Below are 18,911 nucleotides of genomic sequence, written 5' to 3'. Positions count from 1 at the left end.
AGTCGGACGGCGTCCAGGAAGGCCCAGGCGGCGGGGGCCTGGCTTCGCTGCAGGACTGCGGGGGGCGGCTCCTCAGTGCCCCGGAGCCTCTCCCCTGCCTGGCTCCTCGTGGCCCCGGGAGGAAGCCCTCAGCCTCACCAGGTCCCCAAACGCCCAAGTCTCACCCACCTCTGGAACTTCGCACAAGCAGTGCCCTCCGCAGGGAACACACTGCCTCAGGAGCACCACCAGCCCGTAAGGCACCTTTATTTGACTTAGGGACTTAGGAAAAGGAACCCTCTATTGGCAACTACAGCCCCGTGACCAGCAGCTCCAAGCTGCCCCTTCAGTTGGGTATATTTGTGCAGTCAACAACCTGCCCAACTGTGTCAGTCCTGTTCCCCTTCTTCACCTGGGTGGCCCCTCATCTTTTTCAGAACCCAGCTTCCCCTCCTCTGGGAAGCCCATTCTGACCACCCCCAGGCTAAGCTCCCACAGGGCCTCCCTGTTACAGCCCTGGTCACTCATAACTGCCTGGTGTCTCCTCTGTCTCCCCCAACAGCCCATTTTATGGATAAGGAAACTAAGACTTGGAGAGCTCCCACAGCCAGCAGGGTCAGAGCCATGTGACCCCAGACCCCAAGCTCCACCACTGCCTAACACTTCCTGACACCCACCTGTGCCCCGAAGCCGGATGCCACCCTGCAGGGCCAGTCTCCAGGCACGCTGTGCCTCCCTGGTGGTGGCAGCGAAGCAGAGGTGCCGACGAAACGGATGCTGCAGGAACAGGGGGAAGCTCACAGGCGCTTCCAAGAGGGAGTCAGGATCTTCCTGCGTATGTTCCTCTAAAAGCAGACAGGAGTTTGCTTTTTCTGTGCTCATTCGCGACAAGAAAATACCCGTGAAATGTGCACAGCAGCCCCTGGCATGGACAGCTGCTCAGTAAGCGTGGCCACGCCATTAGAGTTGCCACCGTCTTTGTTCCCACAGCTCTGGGCTGGGCACAGTCCTGGCGAAGGCAGGGCTACTCTCCTCCCTTGTGTGCCCAGGGCAGACATCACCAATCCATCCCAGCATTGTTTCCCAGCCTCAGCGTCCTCCCCAGCATAGCGCTTCTGGCAGCCACCACCGACGTGTCCACATTGGGCTGGGGTCTGAGCCCTGCTGGCTGTGGGGCTCTGGACTCAGCCAGGCCCGGTTCGAATGTGACCAAACTACTTCCTAGTTCTATGACCAGGCCCACGTTTTCAGCCCTCTGAGCCCTGGTTTCCCTGCCTATAAAACAGGCTTAGTCGTGGTATTTATGACCTAGAACTCTTGGGAAGACAAAACAATTGAATTTGATTTTGATTAATTTATTGGGGGGGGGGGTCTGTTAAATCCTCAGTGTTTTGTTCTGATTTCCAGAGTGACAAACACAGTGGGTGGAAAAACCGCATAAGCCAGAAGGTGGAGCCTCCTTCCTGGTCACCCTGGGCCTCCCACTGCAGCCCCCAGGGACAATGATAACTGTGAACAGTTTAGGGGACATTAGTCCAGATTTTAAATCTGCACAGAATTGCATAGGGTGCATTTTTGTAATAAGATCGGGTTTCGTGGTCCGTAACTGGCCGTTAACCACCTCAATACGTCTGGCACACCTGCAGCAGCTGCAGTTTTTCCTTTCTAAGGGCTGCGCTGGCCACAATTTATTTAATCAACCCGCAAAGGATGGGCATTTGGGTGGATTCTGATGTTCTGAACTTCATCTATGCTTCGGCAGACCATCCTTGTGGCCATTAATACATTTCTGCACCATTTGGCAGCGGGAGAGCTCCGCGGTGAAGGAGAGGGCGCAGTTCTGGCTCTGCCCTTCGTTAACTGTGTGAAATGTCCTCACCTGGGAAACGGAGTAATTAGTGACGGGGCCTCCACTCTGCTGGGCAGGCCCCGCGATGAGCACTTGCCAGGCTCCTGCCCGGAAGTTTTGCTCCTTACCCGAACCCTTTCTCTGCACTGTGTTATGGTAAAAGAGAGAGAGGGAGAGAGAAGGGGGAGGGGTGGAAGGGGGAGGACGGGAGAGAGAGAATGCGCTCTGCATGGACCGGACCGCGCACCCTGAAGCCAAGTCTGTGTCATTTCCCCTCCTGCCAGTGCCCGTCTCCCCACATGCACGCTGACACCAGGTTTTATCGTTTTTTACCCTCTCCCATTTTGATTCTGGCCTCTTGCCATAACTGTCCCTCTCACCCTGGTGAGAGTGGGTTTTCTCTCTCCAGCGCAGAGGTGCTCACCCTGGGGCCATGCTGCAATTCTGACAGCATGTTTGGTTGTCACCCCTGGGGTGGCGGGTGCTACTGGCACCGAGTGGCTGGAGGCCAGGACGCTGCTCAACGTCCTGCAATGCACACGACAGGCCCGCGCCGCAAAGAATGATTTGGCCCCAAATGTCAACAGGGACGAGGTGGAGAAACCTGCTCTTAGGGCCTCGGGGGGTCTCACCAGAGGAGCCGGGGCAGAGGGCATCCAGAAGGCGGAGGTATGCCCGCTGGGAAGTCAGCAGCGTGTACCCCGTCAGGACGGCGGAGCCCAGAGGACGACCCCCACGCTCATATTCCTACAAAAGACACCAAAGACCCGACCTGGAGCAGGTCCGGACTGGATTTCACGTCCCAGCTGGAGGGTCGAGGGAAGATTTCAGATTAGCCGTCCCTCCTTTCCCTCCCTCCCTTTCTTCTCCCCCTCCCTCTATCCCCCCCTCTTTCTCCCCCTACCTTCTTCTCTCCTCCCTTCGCTCTCCCCCTTCCCTCCCTTCCTCCCCCATGGTCACAGTGCCCAGCACCCCCGGCCCACTGTGTGCCGAGCTGGCCCCAGGTGCTGCCTGAGGATCAACCCGTGGACTCCTCAAAGCCCTACCCAGCGTGGAGTACCATCAACCCATTTCACAGAGGTGGCAACTGAGTCCCAGGGAGGGAGTGAGCTCCCCAAGCTCCCCCACTGGGAAGCAGAGTGGCCCCGGGTGTGACTTGCAAAGACCGCAGGAGGTTTAAACCGCAGCTCCGACAGTGACCGTGAGTCTGACCACAGTCCTACCCCTGGCCTGGGTCTCGGTTTACCCACCTGGCACAGCAGGGGAACGGGACAAGTTGGTCGCCCACCCCGGGCCAAGCACATAGGTGTCCTTGATTCATACTGGGTGACAGACACGGGGGCTGTGATGGGAGCTGGACCCCAAAGCCACTCTGGGGGACGGGACGGGATGGAGGGGCCCAGGGGAGAGGAGTGTGGGCCACCCGCCCACCTCCTTGTGGCTGAACCACTCCAGGCGCCCGTCCCCACGCAGAACGCAGAAGATTGGCTGCCACCGGGGTGGGTGTCCCCGCAGCTGGGTCAAGGGTCCTCGGTGCTCGCGGACTCGGGGCAGCTTCTGCAAGAGGAGGGACACACAGGTGTCGGGGTTACTGTCCTGTATCAAGCGTAACCGCTGTGTGCACTTGCCTGCCGCACTCTGGATTTACTCATTTCATCCTCCCCGAGACCCTGGGGGACGGACGCCCTTGTCTCCCTTCCCCATTTCAGCCTCCGGTGAGACCCCAACCCTGGCCCACGTCATGACTGCAGCCTGCGAGTGAGCCTGCAGGAGGGGACTCCCGGCCCCGGGCAGCTGTGCTGACTTTGTGCTATATTGTGACGCTTTCTCCCTAGAGCGCGCCAGAGGTCACCCTGCAGCGTGAACTCGTTGGGGGTCTTCTATCTCCCACCTAACCGTGAACCCCAGGGGCCAGAGTGGGATCCGTCTCCGTTGCTGCTGAGTCCTCAACGCCCTGCCTGGGGTGTGGCACAAATTAGCTGCTCAGGGAATGTTTATTCAAAGAATCAATATCTGAAGTCGCCCCAGGGCAAGGGCAAGGGCCGAGGCCAGAAGCCCGGCCTGGGCAGGGCTCCCCACCGGGCGCCGCCCCCCAGCCCTTCACAATCAGCCCCGCCCTGAGGCACCCACCTTGCTGCGTAGCAGCTGGCATCCGGCGGGCTCCTGGGGACCCAGCTCTCGGGAGACCTGCCGCAGGACGGAGGCTGCCAGCCGCCCGCGGTAGCAGGGCAGGAAGGTCCCCAGCAGGGTGTCCACCTGACCTGCGGGACAAGGGCACCGCGGAGCACCCTGATGAATGGGGATCACAGCCTGTCTTCCTGGGGAGGGCAGGACAGACAAGCAGGCCACCGCGGGCTGCTGTCCTCATGCCCCAATTTCCTCCACCCTTAGCCCTTCCTGCCGTGTCCCCTCCCACGTGTGGAGGGGCAGTTAAGCGACTGGGGCTTCGTTTAGAGCTGACGTGTCGTATAAAGCGAACAGTTTCTTGAGCTTTGATGCAATGACACAGCCACGCAACCGTCACCACAATCCAGATAACAAACAGTCCCACCGCGCCTGGCAGGTTCCTCGTGACCTTTCTTTACCTGGGGAGATTTTCAAAAACTTTTAAAAGTCCCACCTCAGCACAAAGGAACTAGCGTTCCGCATCCTGACCTAGGAGGCAGTCACACGAGTGTCAAAGTTCTTCAAGCTGTTCCCCTAAGATGCGTGCACCTGACTGTATATAAAACATTCTTGCTTCCTGCTGCTTGGAATGCAGACCCGATGGCTGGGATTCCAGCAGCCATTCTGTGCCATGAGGTGAACTTGGGCACAGAAGGCCCACGTGGCAGAGCCACAAGGTGGAAGGAGTTCAGGAGTTCACCCATCCCTGCTCTCCCCATCACTCCCGATCCAACTGCCATTCGTGTGACCGTAACTTGATCTGCTTTCCTGGTCTAGGTTGTGAGCCCGCCACGGCAGGACTGGTACCACAGTGCTTCTAGCACCCAGCACACAGTAGGTGCTCAACCTGCATATGAGGGGGACAGAGGGACTCAAGTGACACTAAATCTGGCCTCTCTTAGTCTCAATTGGGAACTGAACCTTGGTCCCCAGCGTCCCTGCCAAGGGGCCTGCTAGTCTTTCCCTGCCCATGAGGACCTCTGTGGGGGCCTGGCTGGGCCTGGGACACCCCCAACCTGGCCCCATGCTCCTCCAGCCCTGAACCCTGCCTTGAATAGGGCTACCAGATTTATCAAATAAAAATACGCCAGTATCGCATACACCCTATGCGAAATTTGGGACGTACTTACGAAGGTGATCCACTGTCGATGTGGAATTCACGTGAACAGGGCGTCCTGCGCGGTCCACAGCTCAAGCCCTGCGCCCGGCTGCAGTGCCCGCCCGACCCCCACACGGTCCCCACCCTCGCCGCTCACCCCTTAGGCACTGCTGCTGCTGCTTGTTCAGGGGGCTGGAGGGCCGCCCTCCCATGCTGCCGCCTCTCCCGGGGGTCCTGGGCTCGGGGGCTCGGGGAGCAGGGCGGCTGCGAGGGCCCTGGGTGCCCCGCCCCTGCCCCGCCCCCTCGCTGCACCTGCGTCCTCCCCGCTCCCCCCCGGGGCCAGCCTGCCCAGAGCTGGTGGTTTCTGTGGGGGCCACGGGGGCAGCCCCGGGGGGATGTTGGGGCTGTGTGAGAGAAAAAGTCCTGGCCCGCCTTGGGGGAGGGATGCAGGGCAGACATCTGGCAGGACTGGCCAGCAGTTGTGGGGGGGCAGGGAAAGAGGGGTGCAGCGATGGGGCGTCTAATTTCGTGTGCCACCCCGCACACACTGTGCCTGCCCTGTGCTGGGTGGAGCTGGGTCCCTAGAGGATCCGGCCCTGGCCCAGTGCTCAGGAACCCCCAGGCCGGGCAGCCAGAGCCGGGCAGACACTCCCAGACTGTCCCTGGGGCCAGTGCCCGGGCAGGAAGAGCTGGGCTGGGGTCTCAGAGGAGGGGGGAGCAGAGACTTGGGGGGCACTGGAGCTTCATCCTTGATTCCTTCCTCGGGCCCCTCAACACCCTCCCCACCCCCACCAACCCATCACCCCGGCTCTGTTTCCTGTCTCTGTTTTTTTTTTTTTTTGAGAGACGGGGGTCTCAGTACGCCGCCAATGGTGATCTCAAACTCCTGGCCTCAATGATCCTCCCCGCTCAGCCTCCCCAATGGCTGGGACTATAGGTGCCGCCACCACGCCCCGCTCTCAATGTAGCTTTTTGAGTGTCTCTCGAAGGCACCTCTTTTCCAGGGCCCAGCCCCCATCTCCAGCCTCCAACCCCCTCAGTCCTGACTCCGAGCTCTCCACCCCCCACCCCAGATCACAGCACAGGGGCCCCGGCTTCATCTCTCCTCGAGCCCTTGGGCCCCGCTCAGCCGCCTGCAGCTCCCTGGGTCCCCACGGTCCCCTGGCGCCCGAAAGGCCCCTACCGCTTCCTGTACCCAGTCACCCAGGCCTCATCCCCTGAACCTTGGCTTGGGTCACCAGCCTCTTGGAGAGCGGACCCTGCACCCCTAGGCTGGTGGGGCGTGTCCTTTGTGTCCCAGCCTTTGTGGGTCTGGTTAGTCAGGTGTCCCCTCCCCTTCGACTGTTTTGTGCCTGGCACAGAGCAGGCCTCAGTGTTTGCTGACTGGATAAGTGAACGAATGAACCAAGGGAGGGAGGGGCGGGTCCGCCCTCCAAGCTGCCATCCCGGGCTGCTGATGTGCGGAGTGCTGAGCAGCGAGTGCGGGACCCGGTTTGACTTAGGGAGTGGGCTGGGGCCCCGAAGACTTTTCAAGGACGCTGGGCGGCAGGGCTCCCGGCTGGAGGAAGGAAATCCCAGACTGTGGCTCCTCAGGGAGCAAGACTCCCCGGGAGCCCCCAAGAGCAGGCAGGTCATCAGTGCACAAAGAAAACGTGTCCCCACAATACCCAGTGCTCCTCGTGGCTTCAGGGTCATGGCTGTCCAGTCAATACTGAATTTTCCAGTCTTCCCTGCTGTTACGTGGGGCTGTGAAATATAGTATGGCCCTGAAGATGTGATCCGAAGTGTCTTGAGTGAATCCTGGGATGTTTTCTTCGTACAAATCTCCTTCTCCTCTTCCTCCTCCAGTGGCTGGAATGTGGATGCCGTGGCTGGAGCACAAGCAGCCACCTTGGACCATGAGGTGGACCCCACCCCACCCCCCCGTCCCCGGTGATGCCAATGGCATGGCAACAATATAGAAGAAGCTGGGGTCCCCAAAGAGTTCACACCATTGCTCCACCAGCCCTGGGTGACCTATCTCCAGAGAAAGAGCTAAACCTCCATTTTGTTTAAGCTAAGAAAGAGCTAAACCTCCATGTTTTGTTTAATTATAAGGCTAAGGGAGAAAAATGGAGCAGGAGTGACAGAAAATGTCAGGGGCCGGGGAGGAGTCACAAGAGTGATGTTGCACCAAGACCTAAAAGGAAGTGAGGGCCCAGATCATGCAAAAAGCTGGAGGAAAAGGAATACCAGGCAGTGGGCGCAGCACGTGCAAAGGCCCCGCGGTGGGAATGTTTGGGGGGTTCCAGGCACAGCATAAAGTGCATGGGCAGCGGGAGGTAAGTGAGGGGCTGATGTTGGGGGGAGGCTGGAGGCTTGTGAGAGGGCGGGTTTCACCCTCAGGCTGGTCTGCAGCAGGGAGAGTCGCCCCTCTTGGGAGAGAGACACAGGAGGCGGCGACACGCTCCAGGCAGGGCCCCCATGTGGGGTCCCCAACTTTCCCTTCCCGTCGTAGCCCCTTGCCCCAGCCTCTGCCCACAGCTGCAGGGGGCATGGCCACCTGCGGCTGCCCGAGCCCACAGCGGGGTGCCCCTCCTGGCCCTCTGCTGTTTGTCAGCCCGCGTCCACTCAGGCCCTGTCGCACTTCCTCCCTCTCACAGCTGAGTGACCCACCCGCACAGGACGTTGAAGGCGACTTCCCTTTCTGTGGTTTCGGCTTCCCTCCCCACCTGCACGGCGGCCCGCGCGAGCTTCAGTTCCCCGCCCGGCGACCTGCCTGCCCGGAGCCAACCCCGGACGCCCCACCCAACCCCAGCGCGCCCACCAGCCTCCTCCCCACGGTCCCTGGAGCGGGGAGAGCTGCAGACACACCCCGGGAAAGTGCCGCAGCCCGCGGCCCGGCTCACCGGAGACGGAGGCCCCTTGGCGACGCCGGGCTCCACGCGGGCCTGCAGCGCCGGTCCTGGGTGACGCCAGCGCTCGGCTGAGTGGGCGTGGAGTGGCTTGATCTGCGTCCCTAACCCTGGAACCTCAGAACGCGACCTTGTTCAGAACAAGGGTCTTGGTGGGTGTTAATGCTTCTGGCAGTTATGAGACAAAATCACCACGAATTAGGGTGACCCTGAACCCCGCGACAGGTGCCTTTGTAAGAAAACAGAGGCACACGAGGGCGGGAAGGCCATGTCAAGACGGAAGCAGAGGCTGGAGGGATGTGTCTCTAGGCCACCAGAGAGAACCGACTCTGACGCCGCCTTGATTTTGGACTTCTGACACCATGCGTATGACGCAACATGCTTCTGTTGTCTTCGGCCACCCCAGGACGTTCCCCCACAGCGCCCACGCCCCAGGGGGGCAGGCCCACTGTGCCCCACTAAGGCCAGGGCTGTGGGTCAGGCCCCCAGCCAGGGCGCCCCCCCACCCCAGGCCCGCTGCCATCAAGGACCACGAGACAGTGGAGACTTCCAGAAACACGGCTTTTAATATCCAGGTTGCCCAGAGCCGTGGCCCACAGGCCGAGCCCCCAGGGCAGGGCTGGTGGCCGGATCGCTCCCAGCAGCACCCTGCAACCAGCAGGGCCCAGCCCCGCGGGCCGTGCGTGGTCCCAGCTGCGGTGCGCCCCTGGCGGACGGCTACAAGGTGGAATGCTTCTCGAAGGGCACCGTCAGGAGTCTGGCGGCCGCCTCGTCCAGAAACCAGCAGAGGTTCCCGGTGTGGGGCTGGACCAGGGCAGCCGGGAGCGGGTTCGCTTCCTTGTCCTGCAAGATGCGCTGCGGGCAGAGGGCAGGAGGGTGAGGCCTCCCCAGCGCCCTCGGGACTCCCAGGGCCCCCGCGGATAAGCCTAGCATACCCTCAAAATGCGCTGATGCCCGTCTTAGCTCTCCTGGCCTCAGTCAGCAGAGACAGGGTCCCTTTCTTCCTATCATGTCACTGTTTATTTTGAGACATGGGCTCACTCTGTCATCCAGGCTTGCATGCAGTGGTGCGAGGACAGCTCGCTGTAACCTCGAACTCCTGGCCTCAAGCGATCCTCCTGCCTCAGCCTCCCAAAGTGTTGGGATTACAGGTGTGTGCCACCACTCCGGGACAATTTTTTTTTTTTTTTTAAATGGGGTCTTGCTATGTTGCCCAGGCTGGTTTTGGCCTCCTGGCCTTAACTGATCCTCCCACCTTAGCCTCCCAAAGCTCTGGGATCACAGGTGTGAACCACCACGCCTGGCCTGTAACTGGTTTAATACCGGGGTCAGCAGCTCTTCTCGGCAAAAAACCACAGTCAATATATTCAGCCCTGCACCGTGTCTGTTGCAGCGACTCAGCACTGCTGTGGCAGCCCAAAGCAGCTGTGGACAATACCCACACAAATGAGTGTGGCTATATTCCAATAAAACTTTATTTCTGAACACTGAAATTTAAATTTCATAGAATTTTCATAGGACAGAGAATATTATTCGATTTTTTTTTTTTAGATGGGATCTCACAATGTTGTCCAGGCTGGAGTGCAGTGGTGTCATCACAGCTCACTGCAGTCTCCAACTTCCCGGCTCAAGCAATGCTCCTGCCTTAGCCTCCTGGGTAGCTGGGACTGTAGGTATGAGCCACAGCATCCAGCTCTTCATTTGATTTTTTCCCAACCACTTAAAAAGGTAAAAATCATTCTTAGCCGGCAGGATGTGGCCTGCGGGCTATGGGGTGCCAACCCCTGATTTGACCTCATAATTAGCAGGAATTATAAATACTGCTTTCACCAGGCACGGTAGTGTGCATGCGTGCAGTCCCAGCTACTCGGGAGGCTGAGGCAGGAGGATCGCTTGAGTCCAGGAGCCTGAGGTTGCTGTGAGCTGGGATCATGCCACTTACGTTAACTCATTTACTTCTGGTGACAGCCCTCTGGGGTCGCCTTTGCTCTCACCCTCATTTTACGGGGAAGCCGAGGCTATGGGAGGCCGAGTCACTTGCCTGGCATGTGCTGCTTTGTGCATGAGGGGACCCTGCGCTGGGAACCCCTCAACCAACCCTCGGGGGATCTATGCGGAGGAGTCCCAACCCACCTTGCAGATGGCAAAGTTGAGGCTTGGAGGGCTAAGTGGCTGCCCAATGCCACTGGAATCCCTGGCGGGGAAGCCTGGTCTACTGGACTCGAGAGAGTCTGTACCCTAAACCCCAGCACTAAGCCACCCCCACGAAGACATGTGGACCCGGTGGTTTACAAGAAAGCATTATTATTTATTTATTTTAAAAATATTTTCAGTTTCTTCTATAGTTGGTCTTTTCAATGAAGGCAATTAAAACTTTTTAATGATTTAGTTTATTTTTAATACCATAATGAATTTTATATTTTCCCAAAATATTATGTGTAACTGTACATTTTATTTCTTTAATGCTACATGATTTTCTTCCCCTCTTGATTGGCTTTGTTAAGGGTTTATCAATCTTTTGGCTCTACTCAACTAAACTTTAAAAAAATATTAACCAACTCATTATTATCTGATTTTAGTTTCAGTTATTCCTTCCACTGACTTTTCTTAGACTTACATTATTGTTCTTTTTCTAATTCTACAGTAAAGTGCTTTATTTCTTTCAAAAGTTCCATATTTAATTTTTAAAAATGCATTTTTAATGCTACGAATTTACCTCTGAGTGCAGCTTTGGCCTCATCTCATCAATTTCATTTCACAGTCATTCAATCCTACGTAGCCTGAAATCTCAATTTCAATCTCCCCTTTGACCCAACAATTACTGAATTATCTTTAGATCTGATGTTTCCAGCACAGCAGTGTCTGGGGCCATACTCCATCCCTGGGGCCCATATGCCCATGACCTTCCTGGGATTGGAACCCTCAGCTATTACCTTTAGAACAGCTGCCTTGCCTTCTCCAGTTGCCACAAAGATGACAGTTCGGGCTGCATTCAGGACAGGTAGTGTGAGGGTCACACGCTGTGGAGGTGGCTTTGGGGAGTCACTGATGGGGGCCACAATTTTCTCTCGCTCCTGGGGGAGGAAGGCCAGTGGTGGAGACAGAAGTACAACGTCACGTCTAGTTCTTGAGCACATATGCACGCCAGGCCCAGTGAGGCCATCACTCCATCCCATCGCAACAATTCTCTGGTGGGTGATTTAAGGCCCACATTTTAAAATGGGTGACCTGAGGCTCAGAAGGGTTGGGTCCAGCAGGCATGTGTGTTGGTAGAGGCTGACGTGAAACCCGGCTCTAGGTGCCCTACCCCACAGGTGGCCCTCACCCTAGAAGCTCCAGACACCAGGGGCTGGGCTTTGGACAAGAATGAAACCTGTGCCTCGCGTTGGCAGGCTCACCTGCAGAAGGGGGTGGTCTGGGAAGAGTGAGCAGGTGTGGCCATCTGGGCCCACTCCCAGGATCAGCAGGTCGAAAACCGGGATGCAGTCCCCTTGGAAGGCCTTGGCAGGAGGAGAAGAAGGCGGGAGGGTTCAAAGGACACACAGGGATAGTTTTCAGAAAATATGAGCAGCTATAACACAGGAAACAGTGCTCAGCCTTGCCTGTGACCAAAGCCACATGTCTAGGGATACAACTGTCCCCAAGATGTGAGTTTCCAGGCCTGCTACACGGGCAACAGCGTCTAACAGGCCCTCCAGGCTCCCCAGGGCAGGGCTGTGGCCCCATGGGGGGGTGTGGGTGGGTTCCTCAAGGGGCCCATGGACCGACCACCCCCAGGGCAGTTTCCGCTGGTGACAAGTACACAAGGCTGCTCCACTGCCAGGGTGTGGCCACTTCATGGACATGGTCTCCCTCGTGGCCCCTCCTTGGGACTCACCTGTCTCAGCTTCTTGGCATAGTCCTCAGCCGCCTCCTCCACGGGCAGCTCGGGGTTAATGGTGATCACCTGGCTGTCTGGGATGGGCAGCCTGGAGAGCAGGTGCGTCTGCAGCAGACAGAGGGACACCCCCAACCGTACTGTGACCACCTGGCTCCCCCAGGTGAGGGTACCTTGCAGACGGTAGGGTCATTACACCCACTTACAGAGGTGGAGACTGAGGCACAGGGAGACTGGTGCCTTTGCTCAAGGTCCCTCAGTTGGTGAGTGGCGCAGGGCTCTCAAGCCCTGGGTGACGCCGCCTCTCATGGCAGAGGAGGTTCAAGGGCAAGTGGCCGCTCTGCTGCCCTCAGGGGCTGGGCAGGAGGGTGGCCCTCCTGGGTGGTTCGGAATCACGGTGATTCCTATGCCTGGGGCCACTAGAGGGGCAAAGGTGGCCCAAGCACCAGGGGTCTTTGAAGCCCGTCATGTTTGCGGGGGAACACAGCGTACGCCTGTCTGGCCACACCACAGCCCCGTTTCAAAGCCTCCGGGGTCTCTGAGCCCTCAGGAAAAAAGTCAGCCTTGCTGACCTTTCCTGCCCCCACCTTCCTTCCCGCCCTGCCTGGGAAACTCCTATTCATCCCTCAGGCCGCCCCCTCCGGGCAGCCACCCCTGCCTGCACCTCCCCCACGGGGAGGGGCGGGGAGAGGGGGAGGCCTACCCACGCCCAGCACTTGTGCCCTGCACACAGCAGGCGCCCAGGCATGTGGGTGGAAGCAGAGCTGGCAGCATATTTAACTCGAAAGCAGCTGGGCTCAAGCCTCCTTCAAGTGCAGGGCTCCGGCCCTGGCCCACTGAGATGTGCCCCTCCCCTGCCTGCCCTGCCTCCCTCGCAGGCTTCTCCTGGGAGCTCCCTCTGGACTGATCACAGGCACAGGGAGCCAGGGCTGGGGTGGCGTCAGCTGGGCGGGTTCCTGGAACTGGAGCTGCAGGAAGGAGGCCCCAGCCAGCCCTCCCACCCCCATGAAGCTTGCACCCAAGGTGAAAGTGAATAAGGGAAGAGTCAGTCTCTGCTCCAACGCACACAAGGGCCCCTCCTCAAAGAGGGAACCACTTCTGTGTCCCCCCAAAACTCATGTCCACCCAGAACTTCAGAATGTGCATGACCTTATTTTGAAACAGGGTCTTTGTTGGCTGGACATGGTAGGTCATGCCTGTAATCTTAGCACTCCGGGAGGCCAAGGCAGGAGGATTGCTTGACAGAAGGAGTTAAAGACCAGCCTAAGCAAGAGGGAGACCCCGTCTCTACTAAAAATAGAAAAATTAGCTGGGCGTGGTGGCACACACCTGTAGTCCCAGCTACTCGGGAGGCTGAGGCAGGAAGATCACTTGAGCCCAGGAGTTTGAGGTTGCTGTGAGCTATGATGACACCACTGCACTCTAGCCTGAGTGACAGAGCAAGACCCTGTTACTCTGTCTCAAAAAAAAAAAAAAAAAGAAAAGAAAAGAAAAAAATAGGGTCTTTGCATATGTAATTAGTCAAAAACAAGTCATACTGGATTAGGGCAGCCCTAAATCCAATGACCGGTGTCCTTACAAGATGAGAGGACACACAGAGGATCAGAGAAAGCCACAGGAAGACAGAGGCAGAGAATGGAGTGATGTGGCCATAAGCCAAGGAACCCTGGAGCCACCAGAAGCTGGAAGAGGCAAGAGGGGACCCTCCCCTCGAGTCTTCAGAGGGGGCCTGGCCCTGCCGACACCTTGATCTCAGACTTCTGGCCTCCAAAACTGTAAGAAAATCAATTCCTGTGGTTTTAAGCCACCCAGCTTGTGGCCCCTTGTGGCCCAGCCCTGGGGAACTAACATGGGCTCCATCTGTCCCTCCCCACGCCACAGCCTTCGCCCTCACCGCGCCATTTTGCTCCAGCTTACCCCTGGCCAACTCCTGGTTGTGTTCCAGGTCTCAGCTCAAACATCACCTTCTCAGGGCCCCAGACCCCACCCTCCCTTGACAAAGGATGCTCACACCGCCCCTTCCCCAGCACTTTGGATCATTTCACGGCACCTTTTTTCACACTGCATCACGTTAACGCCCCCAGTGGATATTCCTGTTTCCCTGCGTGTGAGTGTCCATCCCCCCATTAGGAGCCCTGGGAGGGAACTGCCTAGTTCTCCACTGTGCCCCCCAACAAACTGAGGACCCTCCTTCAACATCCGTGCCATTTTCTCTTTCACTGTTTTGTTAAAGTTTTATTACTTGAGAAAGTACAGTTTTCCTAATTAAAAAAAAAAAAAAAAAAGGTTTTAAAAAGCCATGCAAAGAAAGAAAACAAAAGCCCACTTTTTAATGAAACTCTTGGGAGAACCCACAGGAATGCAGAAGTTAAGTGCGGCCCCCTGGTCTGGTCACTAGGTGACTTGAGCAGGTAAGCACGCCTCTTCTAGCCTCAGTTTTCCCATCTGTGAAATGGGTGTACTAACAGGCCCTGCCTCATAGGCTGTGGTGGGGGTTCATGAGATGATGCATATAAAACGCTCAGGAACCCTTCCCTATTACGAGAAAACAAAAGAAAAACCATCATCTCAAACTTGTACGCAAAGAAAAGGCAACATACCCAGGATCCCCTGGCAAGGAGGCCTTCACGTTGCCAGGCTCAGGTGGCCTGAGGCTCCTGGCGGCCAAGTCCACCCCTGCCACCCCTCCCGGGCCGAGTTGAGAGTTGACTCAGGTGCAGCCACGGCACCCCAGGGCAGGCCCCGGCTCCTCCCAGCCTGAGTTTCCTTGTCTGTAAAACGAGGACGGTCCCCTGATTCTGCCGGTCCACGCCAAAAGGCTGCTGGGAGACCACTGAGGTTCCAGAAGAGGAAACCGAGGCCCAGGCTCCGCGGCAGATCCCTGCTGCCTGGCCCTTGCACGCTCCTAACTGCCCTTGCTGCGAGGCTGCTGAACGGGCCCCTCGGTTTCACCTCCCGGCTCCCTCTGCCTGGTCACCGGATACGGCACGACGAGGAAGTGCAGAGCCCCGTCGGCGGAGCCACGGAGAAGTGGGGAGTGGTGCTGCCCAGGTGGGACCTCAGGGCCCCGGGCAGTCCCTCCGTCGCCCTGCCCGGAGAAAGGCAGGCGGCGGGGCGAGACCCTGCGCGGCCAAGGCTGGCAGGTGGGCGTGGCCCTGGGGCTTGACCCCCGGCGGCCCCCGTAGTCGAGGCGCCAGTGGCCCCGGTGGCTTGACCCCCGGCGGCCCCCGTAGCTCTCACCCGGTAGAGGCCGTACGTGCTCTCGGCGTGCTCGAAGGGCACGAGGCGCTCGTCGCAGAAGCCCAGCGTCCAGCGCGCGAGGCCGGCGGGCCCGGCTGGGGCGGCGGCGGCGGGCAGCTCGCGGGCTAGCATGGAGACCAGGCTGCCGCCCGACAGGCCGAGCGCGAAGCGGGCGCGGGCCCCCGCCAGGCAGCACGCTGCCCGCTGAGCCACCAACTGCGCCAGCGACGCGCCCAACTCCTGCGGGCTCGAAAAGACCGAGATGAGGCCCGGGGCCGGCGCGGCCATGGCGACGGCGGCGGCGGGGAGGTGGCAGCGCTCCCGACGACCGCTACTGCGCCTGCGCGAAGGCCCGCCCCTGCCCGCTATGGGCGGCCGCCTCTGGCACATGCGCAGTTCTACACGTGAAGCCACGATAGGGCCGGGCAGTCAGTCCTGCCCCACCCATGGATTCTTTGCCTGCTGGGCCAAGCCTTTACCTGGGCTGGGGCAGGCGGAGCTGGAACGCTCAACCTCGTGGTGTCAGGGAGGGCCTGAGAGAGGAGTGCAAGAAGGGGACGTGGTATTGTGGTGGCAGGAAGGGCTTTGGGAAGATTTCCTCCAGGAGGGCGCATTTTGGTGGGTTTTGAAGATTTCTCACTTTTTATCATAATTATTGCTACTTTTGTTCTCTGTCGCTTGCTCGTAGTAAGCGCAATGAGCATCACACAGGTAGTGCATCTTTAAATGAGAAGCAAATTAAGAAAACTATTCCATTTACCGTAGCATCATAAAGAAATACTTAGGGATAAATTTAACAGAAGCCCAAGACTATAAAACGTTGCTAAAAAAAAAAAAAAGATGATCTAAATGAATAAGACATCCCACGTTTGTGGATTGGAAAATATAACGTTAAGATGGTAATACTCCCCAAACTGGCCTACAGAGGCAACAAAATCCCTATCAAAATTCTAACCATCTTTTCTGTAGAAATTGACAAGCTAATCCTAAAAATTCATAAGGAATTGCAGATGGCCCCCAAGTAACCAAAACAATCTTGAAAAAGAACAAAATTGGAGGACTCACACTTTGTGATTTCAAGCTTTCTACAAAGCTATAGTAATCAAGACAGCGTGGTATTGACATAAGGATAGACATCTAGATCAGTGATTAGAACTGAGAATGCAGAAATAAACCCAAATAAATATGATTAACTGATCTTCCACAAGAGAGCCAGGGCTATTCCAAAGGAAAAGAATTGTCTTTTCAACAAATAGTGCTGGGACAACGGAAAAGCCACGTGTAAAAGAATGAAATTGGGCCCTTGTGGTAGGCGGAACAGCCCCCCCCGCCCCCCGCCCAAAGATGCCCATGCCCTAATCTCCCGAACCTGTGAGTATATTAGGATCGTGGCAAAGGGTAATTATGGTTGCCAGTGGAATTAGATTGTTAATTAGCTGTGATTAAAATAGATGGTCTGGCTGGGCCCGAGGTAATGAAAGGGGCCCTTATAGATGGAAGGAGGAAGTAGAAGACGTAGAGTCAGGGAATTGGCAGCACAAGAAAGACCTGACCTGCTGGTGCTGCCTCTGAAGATGGAGGAAGGGGGCATGTGCCAAGGAATGTGGGCGGCCCCTAGAAGCTGGAAAACGCAACTGAATGGATTGTCCCCTAGATCAGCAGCCCCCAACCTTCTTGGCACCAGGGACCAGATTCGTGGAAGACAAATTCTTCCACGGACAGGGGGTGGGGGTAGGCGATGGGGTGCGGAGCTCAGGCAGTTATGTGCAGCCTGGTTCCTGACAGGCCACAGCCAGGTACCAGGCCCAGGTTGGGGACTGCTGCCCTAGATTCTCCATAAGGATCCATCCCCGCAGACACCTTCATTTTAGCCTCGTGAGATCAATTTCTGACTTCTGAACTTCATCACTGTAAGATAACAGATTAGTGTGATTTTAAGCCACTAAGTTTGTGACAATTTGTTACGCCAGCACTAGAAAACTAATACAGAGCCCTACCTTATACAAAAATCAACTCAAAATGGATCAAAGACCTAAATGTAAGAGCTTAAACCAAAAAACTCTTAGAAGAAAACAGACATATAGCTTTATGACCTTTTGTTAGACAATGACACCAAGGGCACAAGCAACAAAAGACATGTAGATAAATTGGACTTCATCAAATTTTAAAACGTTTGTGTTTCAAGGGCACATTAACTGGCGAATTGTTAAACAAAATATGAGGTGTCCTTACAATGGAGTAGTACTCAGCCATAAAGTCATGAAGCTCTGACACCTGCTACAATGTGGATGAACCTCAAAAACATGATGCTGAGTGAGATGCTGAGTGCTGACTCCATTTGTATGAAATGCTCGCAACAGGCCAATCCAAAGATAGAAAGCAGACTGGTGGCTGCCGGGGACTGGGGAGACGGGAAATGGAGAGTGACTAATAGGGACGGGGTTTCTTGATGGAGTCATACAAATGTTTTGAAGTTAGGCCCAGGCGCGGTGGCTCACGCCTGTAATCCTAGTACTCTGGGAGGCCGAGGCGGGAAGATCGCTTGAGGCCAGGAGTCTGAGACCAGCCTGAGCAAGAGCGAGACCCCGTCTATACTAAAAATGGATAAATTAGCCCAGCGTGGTAGCACCTGCCTGTAGTCCCAGCTACCCAGGAGGCTGAGGCAGGAGGATCACTTGAGCCCAGGAGTTTGAGGTTGCAGTGAGTTGTGATTGTGCCATGGCACTCTAGCCTGGGCAACAAAGTGAGACTCTATCTCAAAAACAAAACAAAACCAGTTCTCAAAAAAAAGTTGAGAAACTAACAGTTTGATCTGAAGAGTTACCAGGAGTATTTTCTTGCTAACTCGAAGGGATTTTTTTTTTTTTTTTGAGACAGGGTCTCCTTCTGTCACTCACGTTGGAGTGCAGTGGCATCACCACAGCTCACTGCAACCTCCAACTCCTGGGCTCAAGCGATCCTCCTGCCTCAGCCTCCCGAGTAGCTGGGACTACAGGCATGTGCCACCACACCTGACTAATTTTTCTATTTTTTGTAAAGATGGGGTCTTGCTATGTTGCCCAGGCTAGTCTCAAACTCTTGGCCTCAAGTGATCCTCCTGCCTCAGCTTCCCAAAATGCTGGGATCACAGGCACAAGCCACCATGCCCAGCTAACAATTCACAAGTTTAAGTTGCGTACTGTTCTGAGTAGCATGATGAACTAACTCTCTCACCATCCACCTCCGTCCTGCCAGGGACACCAATCACCCCTTTGTCCAATGTATCCACGTTGTCTACACTGCCTGCCCGTTAGCCACTTAGTAGCCATCTCAGTTATCAGATGTACAAAAACACGGTGTATGTAAGTGTTAATACTATCCTTGGTGTCAGACATCCACTGGAGGTCTTGGCATATATCCCCTGCAGATAAGGGGGAACTACTGTATAGACTCCAGAGCTGGGAGTCTTGGGTTCAAATCCTGGCTCAGATGGCCTCCAGGTCAGGCCTAGCAACTCGCCCAGAGCACCAGCTGACCCGTACGTGGAGGGGCACCCTCCGATCTGGGCTGTCCCGTGGCACCTGCAGGAACCTACAGGCAGGCGGGCCATCCCTCCTCTGGAACCACCGAGGCCACCCCAGGGCTGGGAGGCCCCAGGGGCTGCAGGGAGGCGCCTTGGCCCTGCAGGTGGGCTGGCCCCCTGTTTGTGTCTGACTCGGGTCTGGAGCCTGTGCTGCCCGGTGGGGCGGGGGCCCGGCCTGCCTCCCGAAACTCAGCAAGGGTTCTGTACCACACGGGGACAGACACTAAACGACTGGGCTCCCAGCA

General features: G+C 56.8%; 1 protein-coding gene across 1 annotated transcript; it reads right to left on the bottom strand.

The window, feature by feature from the left end:
* Positions 1 to 8,540: 8,540 nt before the first annotated feature.
* PGLS (6-phosphogluconolactonase) lies at positions 8,541 to 15,416 on the bottom strand. The gene is made up of 5 exons (XM_069493711.1): positions 15,105 to 15,416; positions 11,865 to 11,972; positions 11,386 to 11,487; positions 10,921 to 11,061; positions 8,541 to 8,842 (listed from the first exon to the last, which is right to left on the bottom strand). Exons 1-5 carry the CDS (start codon positions 15,390 to 15,392, stop codon positions 8,705 to 8,707), a joined length of 777 nt encoding a protein of 258 aa, XP_069349812.1. The 5' UTR covers positions 15,393 to 15,416; the 3' UTR covers positions 8,541 to 8,704.
* Positions 15,417 to 18,911: the final 3,495 nt, after the last annotated feature.

The sequence above is a fragment of the Eulemur rufifrons genome, chromosome 2 (assembly GCF_041146395.1).
Source record: "Eulemur rufifrons isolate Redbay chromosome 2, OSU_ERuf_1, whole genome shotgun sequence".
Lineage (NCBI taxonomy): Eukaryota > Metazoa > Chordata > Mammalia > Primates > Lemuridae > Eulemur > Eulemur rufifrons.
This window is presented reverse-complemented; position numbering and strand designations above follow the sequence as displayed.

Bases quoted from the DNA above. Each gene is read 5' to 3' on its own strand.
- PGLS (XM_069493711.1), bottom strand. From the start codon at position 15,392: ATGGCCGCGCCGGCCCCGGGCCTCATCTCGGTCTTTTCGAGCCCGCAG. The intron at 11,973-15,104 runs GTGAGAGCTACG...TGTCTGCTGCAG, and splicing joins GCACGTACGGCCTCTACCGG to ACGCACCTGCTCTCCAGGCT. The intron at 11,488-11,864 runs GTGAGTCCCAAG...CCTCCTGCCAAG, and splicing joins ATGCCAAGAAGCTGAGACAG to GCCTTCCAAGGGGACTGCAT.